At 46.3% G+C, this 11,164-nt stretch overlaps 1 protein-coding gene across 1 annotated transcript in view; it reads right to left on the bottom strand.

Annotated features, from left to right (window-relative positions):
- PSMB7 (proteasome 20S subunit beta 7) overlaps positions 1 to 7,126 on the bottom strand; it is a 52,429-nt gene extending 45,303 nt beyond the window's left edge. The window contains exons 1-5 of the mRNA XM_080669655.1: positions 6,987 to 7,126; positions 6,463 to 6,556; positions 5,572 to 5,669; positions 3,310 to 3,450; positions 281 to 396 (exon numbers count right to left, since the gene is read on the bottom strand). Coding sequence (XP_080525781.1) covers positions 281 to 396; positions 3,310 to 3,450; positions 5,572 to 5,669; positions 6,463 to 6,556; positions 6,987 to 7,048 — 511 coding nt within the window. The 5' untranslated portion in view covers positions 7,049 to 7,126. The remainder of the gene's footprint in view (positions 1 to 280; positions 397 to 3,309; positions 3,451 to 5,571; positions 5,670 to 6,462; positions 6,557 to 6,986) is intronic.
- Positions 7,127 to 11,164: the final 4,038 nt, after the last annotated feature.

Genomic DNA, 11,164 nt, shown 5'->3' on the forward strand with positions numbered 1-11,164 from the left:
GCTTTTTTTCGCCTAATATTTAGCACTAGAAAGTGATATTAATAGTTGTTATTGTCTGTCCACTAAAATATAAACTCCTTGCAAGCAAGAATCTTTATCAAAATTTTGTTCACTGTTATATCCCAAGCACAGAGCCAACCTGTAGAAAGAACTCAGTAAATATTTGTAGAATGAACCACTTTATTGCACTGTCTTCTCTAACAGGAAATAGAGCAGCTCTCTAAGAGACCATCTTGGTAAATAAGAGGATTCTGAAACATCAGAGAAACATTACACTCACCCATGGTGACATAAGGCAACTTATCAGTTGATCCATGAGGATAGATGCTGTAGAGGTGAGGTCCAGTAACATCTACGCCCCCCAAAACTAGGGCTGCACCAATGTAACCTTGATACCTGGTGATCAGAGTATGCATAAAAAAAAAATGAGTCACTGTAACTTAACTAAAAGTATCTAAGAAGTCAGAAAACAAAAAGCGTTTCTTACACTGCCACTATTTCATTAAGTGGTTATAGCTTTGATGGAAACAAAATAGGGAATGGGATGAATTTTATGGGGATCTAATTGTGTACCAGGCCCTGTACTAGGCATTGTCATAAGCCTTGCTTCTAAAGTTAAATCCTGCCCTAGGTGGTTTAGTTCAGCGGATAGAGCATCAGCATGCGGACTGAAGGGTCCCGGGTTCAATTCTGGTCAAGGGCACATGCCCAGACTGTGGGCTCAATCCCCAGTGTGGGGCGTGCAGGAGGCAGCCGATTAATGATTCTCTCTTATCACTGATGTTTCTATCTCTTTCTCCCTCTTCCTTCCTCTCTGAAGTCAATTAAAAAAAAAAAAGAAAATAATAAAGTCAAATCCTATACTTTTTTCCTTATACAACTGACTCATTTTATGTAACTCAACAGAAATGTCAGAAGATATAAAGCACCATAATTATTCTGGTTTAAATTTTTAAATGTTCCTCTCAAAACTTTTATATAATTTCGCTTTTACAAAGTATGTTAAACTAAAAACAATAGAACACTGAAAAGAGAAAATTTAGAATTCCTAAAACATTCTAAAGAGATTAACAGAAACATCTTCTAGATTTAGCTAAATGTTATAAATGACATTGCAAGGAATCTTGAAATTGTCTATTTGCAATTTTCTAAGTTTCAAAATTGTTTTAAATGTAATGCACCATACAAGCCACCAGAGGGAGCTTTGTATTTAAAATCTAATCAAAATCACAAATGTCTTCAGAAATCTTTTTTTTTTTCCTTAAAATCCAGAAGATGGGTTTTGTGGGGGGGGGGGGGGTTGCTAATTTGACAGAGGGGGGGAGGAACAGAGGGAGGGGGGAGAGAGGGAGGGAGGAAAGAAGAGAGGGAGGAAGGGAGGGAAGGAGGGAAGAAGGGAGGGAGGGAGGGAGGGAGGGAGGGAGGGAGGGAGGGAGGGAGGGAGGGAGGGAGGGATGAGAAAACATCAACCGGGGATCAAACCTGAAACCTAGGTATGTGCCCTGACCCAGAATTGAGCCAGTATCCTTTCGGTGCACGGTACGATACTCCAACCGACTGAACCCACCTGGCCAGGGCTCATCAGAAATTCTGACCATGGATATGCTTTAACAAGTTCTTACACTATACTGGGAGAATTTATTTGATAGGCGATATATCTCCAGGGTTAGGATGATGATTATGTACAGAAATAAATAGAAATCACTGACACAGGTCTCGTACAGCCAGAGCAGAAATTGGGTGGATGTAACTAGACTTCCTGCCCATATGACTTATAAGTCCTGGTCACCTCACCAGTCAAACGGGAGCTACTAGTACACTACTATTGCTGCAGAGCTACATTAACCTCATCTCCACTTACTGAGAGTCTCGGGGCCACGCCAGATGAAGGCCTGCAACTGTACAGGAAGGCAAGGGCCAGGCAGGAAACAGATGTAAGTGAACCAGGCAGGGACTGACAGACCAGACACAGGATCCCACTTCTCAAGGCAGCATCTGACACTCAGTTCCAGAAGATTACTGCCATGTGTTACCCCACACTTTTTTAATTTCTTTCCAGAGAAGCCAGAAATCCTGATTTTTCATTCAAATCTCTGTGCTGCAGACTCAATCCCCAAAGGGGGCCTGCAGGAGGCAGCCAATCAATGATGTTTCTCTCTTCATCAATGTTTCCATCTCTCTCTCTCTTTCTCTCTCCCTCTCTCCCTCTCTCTCTAAAATCAATAAAAACATATATTTTTTTAAAAGGTATCATGATGCACACATTCCACAAAGGGAAGAGGAAAGAATTTGTGAAAGATAAGGCAGGTCCCAAAAGAAGCCAGTATTCCAACCAAGACTAAATATCCAGGCTATTTCCACTATAGTACACTGACTCTCTTCACGAGAAGTAAATCAGAAAATGGACTTAAGAGTTTAAAACTGTTGAGACCTGTACAGACATAAAGTGATAATGTGATTAAGGAAGAAAGAAAAACAAAACTACTAAGAGAAACTGTCTGTGGGAGTCAGCAGGCAGTGAGGTCAGGTCAGGCAAGTGACTGCACCTCTTTAAACCTCAATTTGTTCACATATAAGCTGGAGAAGCCCAGACCTCAGGATTAAAAGGATAAAATGAGATCAGGCATAAAGCACTAAGCGCAGGACCCAGCACAAAGAGGTAAATATCGGTTAATATCAATGTCACATTTTTTATTTTATTGTTCGTGCCCTTTGAAAGAGGGAGGAAAAAACAATCACTTGTGTTTGTGTAACAGTGTTCACAAGACGAACTCCTCAGAGGTTCCTTCCAGCTCTTTCTTCCTATGAACAAAATGGTTTTTTATCCAGTAATATCCCTATGCCTGAGGAAATGACTCAACTGGTCACACGTCATTTACTTATGAAAAAAACAGACAGACCCCATCAATTCAAACCCATTATCAAAAGCCTTAGAAAGTTAAAATGACTTTTTAGCCTGGCTAGCATGGCTCAGTGGTTGAGCGTTGACCTATGAGCCAAGAGGTCACGGTTCGATTTCCAGCCAGGGCACATGCCTGGGTTTCGAGCTCGACCCCCAGTGTAGGGCATGCAGGAGGCAGCCAATCAATGATTGTCTCTCATCATTGATGTTTCTATCTCTCTCCCCCTCTCCCTTCCTCTCTGAAATAAAATTTAAAAAAATAAAATAAAATGGCTTTTAGTAACAGTTGAGTTCTAAAATAAAATATGTATTTCTGAACTGTTTTCCTCTAGCTTCCATGTTTCCCTTCCTGCAAATCTAAGACATGAGAAAAAGATGTTGTAGAAATCCTCATCCTAGAACCTTACCTGAAAAGCATCTGCTTCAGCATCCGATTGGCCGTCACAACTCTGGGGAGGCGGCCAGTGGAAAGGGAGTGGAGCTCCAAGTTGGAAGAAATGAGTTGGGTTGTCATATCTGTGTCTGCAGCTGTCCCAGCACCACAACAACTAAAAAACACAATGGAAAACAGCTGAAATCAATTACCAGAGGGTTCAATTAGGAGTTTCTTCAAAAACATCCACGAAGTTTAGGTACATAGAGAGATGTTTCTGAGTATATCTGTACCGTAACTGCTCTGTCTAACCAAACTTAAATAAACATTAAATTGGCAATATGCATCTAACTATATGCAAGTATATTTCCTGTGCACAAATGAAACATTTGAAATCATTAGTTCCTTGGCTCCTAAAAGAGTATATATAATCCTACAAATAGATCCAGGTTATACAAAAGAGCAAGGCATGTTAAAAATCTTGCAATTTAACATTTACCAAATATTTACTACCAGGTATCAGTCATCGCACTAAGTGCTGGGAATCCTATCTAATAAAAGAGTAATATGCAAATTGACCATCACCCCAACACACAAGATGGCTGGCCCCATGTGGACACAAGATGGCCACCACAAGATGGCTGGCAGGGGAGGGCAGTTGTGGGCAATCAGGCCAGCAGAGGAGGGCAGTTGGGAGGGACCAGGCCTGCAGGGGAGGACAGTTGGAGGTCGACCGGGCCAGCAGAGGAGGGCAGTTGTGGGTGACCAGGCCTGCAGGGGAGGACAGTTGGGGGGGGGAGGGGGAAACCCAGGCCTGCAGAGGAGGGCAGTTGTGGGGGACCAGGCCTGCAGGAGAGGGCCCTTAGGGAGGTCCAGGCCTGCAGGGGAGGGCAGTTGGGGGCGATCAGGCCAGCAGGGGAGGACAGTTGGGGGGGGGGGGAGGGGGAAACCCAGGCCTGCAGGGGAGGGCAGTTGTGGGGGACCAGGCCTGCAGGAGAGGGCCGTTAGGGAGGTCCAGGCCTGCAGGGGAGGGCAGTTGGGGGCGATCAGGCCAGCAGAGGAGGGCAACTGGGGGGGACCAGGCCTGTAGGGGAGGGCAGTTTGGGGCAACCAGGCCTGCAGGGGAGGGCAGTTGGGGGTTACTGGGCCAGCAGAGGAGGGCAGTTTGGGGCGACCAGGCCTGCAGGGGAGAGCAGTTAGGGGCAATCGGGCCAGCAGGGGAGCAGTTAGGCATCGATCAGGCTGGCAGGGGAGTGGTTAGGGGGTGATCAGGCTGGCAGGCAGAAGTGGTTAGGGGCAATCAGGCAGTCAGGCAAGCGAGTGGTTGGGAGCCAGCAGTCCTGGATTATGAGAGGGATCCCAGATTGGAGAGGGTGCAGGCTGGGCTGAGGAACACACCCCCTCCCCCATGCACGAATTTCATGCACCGGGCCTCTAGTAAAGAAAATATGGCAAAGTCCTAGCACTTGATTTCAAAATTGAGTGGACATGACACAGGTAAACAAAAATTTTCCTTGTATGATACAATACAGTTGCACAGGTAAAAAATGTTAAGGGAAACTGAAGGAAAGAGCAATTAATTCTGATCTTTGAGGTTTCATATGAGCTGAATTTGGAAGAATAAAATAAAAACACTGTATAAGCAGAGAAGAGGAGAGGGCATTTCTAAGCAAAGGGGCTGGTATAAGCAAAGGTGAAACAGCTTGGAGACGAGGGGAATAAAGACACGAGGGAAATAGAGACCATCCAGGTGTAAGTAGAGCAGTGGGTGATGGCAACTAAAATGGCTGAAAAGGTAATATTTTTATGAGATTGTGCAAGGCCTTAAACAGTTTCGATTTTATCCTGAAAAAGCAGTGTCAACCTGTAAAAAGTCTCTTGAAAAGTTTTTTAAAAGGAACATAATTTTAAATTTGTGTTTTACAAAACCCAATATGATAAGAGGAATAAACAACATAGATGGAGAAGAAACCAGAGGCAAAGAAACCATTTTAAGTGACAACTGCAACAGTCCAGCTGAGAAAAAAAATCTGCACTAAGACCTTAGCAGAGGGAAGAACAGGAGGGAATAGATTCAGGGGACACAGAAGGCACACCAGGTACCAACTGAATCGAAGACTAAAGCAAAGATGCACTTAAGGATGACTTAAGTGCCAGGTGGATAAAAATGCCATTTAAGGGAGACAGAAAGAAAATACCGATTGAACCACAGGTTTTAGGGAGAAGCATAGTAAATTCAATTTTAGCCCTGAAATGTTTAAAAATATAAAAGCTATTAAAACGAATCAGTACTTACTAAATGTTAGGAGATATGAAGTGTATCTTTGAACAGTTCTTGTCAGCAACAACCATCCCTTCAGTTGCCCTTGTATCTGCTCCAAGTACTATGCCATCCTGTTTTTTAAAAATACATACTTATAAACAATCTTACATATACAAGCCACAGCTCTCTAATCTAGTTTGGGGAAAACAATGTTGGCCATAACCTGCTCCCCCAACCATCTACCCCAAAAAAAACCTCTTACCAAAAATACTGTGCTATACTTACAGAATTCAAGATATGGCTTTTTAACAAATGTTATTGGTTGAATCCTTAGTAGGTGGTAGGAATTATCATTCCTGTTTTCAAATGAGGCTCAGAGATTTAATGAATTCCCTTACAAACCAAAGCTAATATGGGTAAAGTCTAGATTAAGATACAGAAATCCATTAAAATAGCCACCTGTCAATTTATTTTTAAAAGGTCTCACCCTTTACCCTTAATAACAATAACCATTATCCCTTCTGACCCTTTCAACAATTTAAGGCAGGAGTTATTATGTTCAATTGGTTGATGGGGAAAGTGCGGCTGTAAGAAGAAAAGTGAGCGGTCCCAAATTGGAAGCAGCATAGAAGTTAAATGGTTACACAGACGCCTGTCTGACCCCAAATCTGGTGTTCTCCCACTACATCATCCTGCCTTCTAAAGTAGTAACTTAAGACAGGAAAGTAAGTTGGCCTCCTAGCAAAAACTCTGCAAAGTGAGAGAAGAATATAAACTGTTGATAGCACACAAAACCTAACATAGTCCCTCCGGAAGGGCCAGTTCCTGATGTGCTCTGTAGCAGGTGCCCTTCCCGACAGAGCCCAGAGGCGTCCAGGGGGCTGGCTCGTGTACAACCGCTGCTCGTCGCCTGTCCCGGCTTACCCGATAGACCACCCCCGCGATGGTCGTGCCTGTTTTCCGGGCCGTTGGAAGCTTGTACCCTTTCTTTGCAAAATCAGCTTCCAAGACGGCATTTCTAGGAGCAAAGGAGAGAAAAACACATTGACCACATTGCGCCGCACTGGCAGAAAGAGTGCCTAATAGGAAACTTGGGGGAAAAGAACGCCCTATTCACTATCACGCCCATCTGTTCACTCAATCCTCCTTCCCAAAATCAGAACTATAGTCCCGTTTTTTCAGCAAAGAGAGCCTCAGAGAGGGGCGGCACCTCGCCTAAGGAGACGGAGAAGGAGGGTATCCAAGCTCTAGGGAAAGTGGGAGAGCAGACCCGGCCTCAGGAGAAACGCAGGCTCAGGCCCCGATTCCCCTGAGTCACACGGCCGCGGGCGGCGGGCCGCGCCGCTCGCCCTTCCTTTGGACTTCCCGGACTAGGCCGCGGCCCCGCGCTGACCCCCAACACCGCACTCCCAATCCCACCCTGAACCCGGCGCCAGACAGGGTCGCACCTGCGGCAGTTATCAAACGAGAAACCTCCAACCGGTGGCTGGCACACTGACACAGCCGCCATCTTTCCAAGAGACTACTTCCGGGCCGGGGGCGGGAGCAAACAAAAAGAGCCGAGTACTTCCGGCGCTGCGGGCGACCCGGGCTGCAGGGGCGGGGCAAACTCCGCGCTGGAGCGATTGACCTTAGAGTTGCGAGATCCTAGAGGAGCCCGGAGGTGTTTGGAGTGTACCACCCCAAATGGCATGGAGGAGAAACTGACGCCCGGAGCGGGGAAAGGACTTGTCCCAAGGTGGGAGCACTAGAGACCAGGCCTATGCCAGCCAGACCGGAGACGTGACACACCCAGGTTCCAGACACAGCCGCACCATCTTCTTGCATTGTGCAAGTTCTCTCAATTCTGAATGTTTCCTCTGCTGTCAAATGGAGAAGATATCTACCTCACAAGGCTGCTGTGAATTGAACAAGAACACTAATCATTAGAAAATGCAAATCAAAACCACAGTTCAATACCACTGCACGACCACTAGGATGCTGTAATCAATAAGACAGATAATAACAAGTGTTGGTGAGGATATGGAGAAATTAGATCCCTCATACATGGCTGGTAAAATACAAAATGGTGCAAGTGCTCCAGAAAACAACTTGGCAGTGCCTCAAAAAGTTAAATATGGGCCCAGATTCCTCTCTTATGTATATAACCAAGAGAATTCAAAAGATATTCACAAAAACTTGCACACAGGTATTCATAGCAACATTATCCATAAAGTGCCAAATAATGTAGACAACCCCAATGTTCATCAACTGATGAATGGATAAACAAAATGTAGTACACATCCATACTGCAGAATATTATTCAACCATAAAAATGAATGAAGCTTTGATACATACTACACAACGGGGATGAACCTTGAAAGCATTGTGCTAAGTGAAAGAAGCCAGACAAAAAGCCACATATAGTATGGTTCCATTTCTATTAAATGTCCTTACTAGACAAATCCATACAGCCAGAAAGTAGATTAGTGGTTGCTAGGAGGTGGAGGCAGGGGCAGGGGGAGTGACTGTTAAATGGGTACAAAGTCTCTTTTGGGGATGATGAAAATGTTCTAGAATTACATAGAGGTCTTGGTTACACAACCTAGTGAATATATTAAGAAACAATAAACAGCACATTTTTAAAAAGTGAATTTTTTTATGTAAATTTCATTTCAAGTTTTAAAAGGCTGCTGTGAGGATTGAAAATTATATATGGGAAGCATCCATCTGGGCACAGAGCAGCTTCTAAATAGCCATTATTGTTAATACATTTATTTCATCCTGCCAACAACCCTAAGAAGTAATTATGTAATTCAACTCATTTTACTGATGGAAATTAAGGTCCATCAAAGTGAAGTGACTTGCTCAAATTTGCTTAGCAAGTAAATGACAGCCTCAACAACTGTGTGATGAATTAATTTATTCACTCGGCAGATATTTGTGTCAGACATGTTTCTAGGTATGAATGAATGAATGAATGAATGGCATCTCAATCACCTAGAACTAGTATCTGTCACAACTTTGTGTTCAATAAATATTTGTCAAAGGTTAAATTCTCTTTCATTACTTCTCTGGGTCTTGTGTGAAATTAAGAAAATAAAACCTCACCTACCTACCTCCACAGAAAACTACTGATAAAAGGTTTGAGTATCTCCTGTGTCACCACGTCTCTACGTTGGTAAATGTAAAAAGTAAAAATACTTGGACTCCACTCTGAAGAAGCCCATTCCTGCTGAGAGAGACTCAACTCCATAAGACCTAGACAGTTCGGGGAAGAAGGAAGCCCCCTGTGTGCTAAGGACCTGTGGAGGGGACATGGGGTGGGGCTGGGTTCTGCAGAAACCTAGAGGTTCAGAAGGACAGAGTGCGTGCTCATGGGGTAAGAAGGCAGGAGGGACAGACACAGCAATGGCTTGGGGTATGGAATAAACAAAGCCCTGAGCACTGATAGTTTTCAGGAACCTTCAGGAACCGGTGATGAATCTGATGCAGCTACAGGGAAGGGAAGCAGTGCAGCCTGCAGCCCCCAGAGGGCGATGATGGGGACCCCTGTGTCCTGCCATAGAGCTGGAGGGGCCAGGGAAGGATGTGGAAATGATCTGTGACCTCGATTTTTCCCTGGGGCATTTCTCTTCTTAAGTGAGTCTCCTTGTTAAGGTTTTCACACCGGGACTGAGCTGAGGAGGTGGCATTGCCTGCCTGTCTATGGCCTCTGGAGGTGCCCCAACAGAGGCAGCCAGAGCCCAGCAGAGGGGGACAGAGAGCCTCCAGGCAACCAGGGCCTGGACCTTGAGAGGCAGAGCCCAAGGCCAAGCAAACCCCAGTCAGCCTGGGGCGGGGCCTTGGTACCTCAGCATTTGGAGGGCAACTCTAGGTTCCCAGATCTCAGGGACTCCTGCGTTAGCCTCTCTGTCTAACATGACCGCTGCCCCCTGGGACTGCGGTCCAGCCGGAAGTCCTCCCCAAGGCCTGGACACAGTCCCATTAATCCCTGGCAGTACCACCAAACCCAACTGACCAGTAAAGCCACCACTTCTGCTCTGGACTTGGCTGTGTGACCTCAGGGGAGCCATCAGGCTCTCTGAGCCTCTGTTCCTAATAATATAGGAACAACCAACATTGCCTAAGAACACCCGTGTCCTGAGCTCTGTCCTAACCACTTTATATACAGGATCTCATGATCATCGTCCTAGGCATCTAGAATGTGCCAGACACTAGGAAGACAGGTGGTCAAGGGACAGACACAGTGCTTGCCCTCAGGGAGCCAGCAGTCCCTCAGGACCATGCATCATTAGACCGCTTTTCAGATGAGGAAACTGAGGCCCAGATAGGCAAAGTCATTGATTCAAGGTCACACAGCTGGTAAGTGATAGAGTCAAGATTCAAACCACATCCCTCCAGCCCCCAACTAGACACAGCACCACTTCCCCGACCCCCTGATATTGCTGGCCCAGCTGGAACCCAAGTCCCCGTGTTCCCCAGGGCTTCGGCAGAGCAAAAGCAAGGTTCCCTCCTCAAGGATTCTCGTCCTCATGAGCCGGTCTCTTCACCTATCTTCATCTCAATCTTCTCATTTGCAAAATGAGAGAAGCTCATGGACACCAAAAGAGAGCATGCAGTGTAAGCTGTAAAGCCACCCATTCATCCACTCACTCATTCATCCCATCACCCAGGATTTACAAAGCCCCTCCTTGGTGCTGGGCTCTGTGCCAGACTTGGCAGGTGTTGGTCTGGGAACTATACCTCCAGGTCACTGTGCCAAGTGCCCTAAGGGCCATGTACCAGAGCACAGCCAAGAAAGCACTCCTGAGTAGGCCTGAGGCAGGAGGGTGGGCGCCCAGAAGACAGGAGACCAGAGGGTGTATCAGCCTACATTTTCCAAGGGCTTGGCAACACCCTCCCCCAATCTGCAGGCTGCGAGGAACCCAGCGTGGGCTAGGGCCTAGAAGGCACATCCATCCTCTGTCAGGATACACACACATCCGGGGGTGCCCCCTTGCAAGAAGACTTGGCCATCTTCCCATTGCAGGAAAAGCAGCCCATGATGCTCCTGGTTGCTAAGGCAACGGAGCCCTTGTTTTTCCTTCTTCATAAATAATCTATAAATAGACAAGGCAAACCTGGGCGCCTTCCTTTGCATGAATTAGAGCAGCTGCTCCAGGCTCCAGGACCCCTGGCACAGCACCCAGGTGCCAACCCTCGCGGCACAGGCCACAGCGACACCAAGACACAGCTCCAGTGGGAGGGCACGAAGTGTGGATTCCTGCCACCCGCTCCAGACTCTCCTGGGGCACTTAGCAGATTCCGGGGCCCTGCTGAGACCCACAGAATCCCAATCGCTGTAAGCAGGGCCTGGGATGGGTGTTTAACTACTTACCCCCAGGAGATGAGAGGAGCCATGCATTGGCCAACCCCAGCTGATGGTGAGGGCGCGGACCTCCTCCCCGCTTCCTCTCCAGGGCCTGTGCAGCCCCAAGGCACTCATGTGAATACCTCCCACTTCCGCAGCTCTTCAGAGTTTGCGAGTCCTTTCCCCAATGATCCCAATAATAATTACCTTTATGATGTTTGTGGTCTGAGATCCAATCAAGGATCACACATTAAATATACTTGTCCCTAAAAAGTTCAGCAAGGGTCTCCTAAA

This window comes from Plecotus auritus (genome assembly GCF_963455305.1).
Source record: "Plecotus auritus genome assembly, chromosome: 5".
NCBI classification, from domain to species: Eukaryota; Metazoa; Chordata; class Mammalia; order Chiroptera; family Vespertilionidae; genus Plecotus; species Plecotus auritus.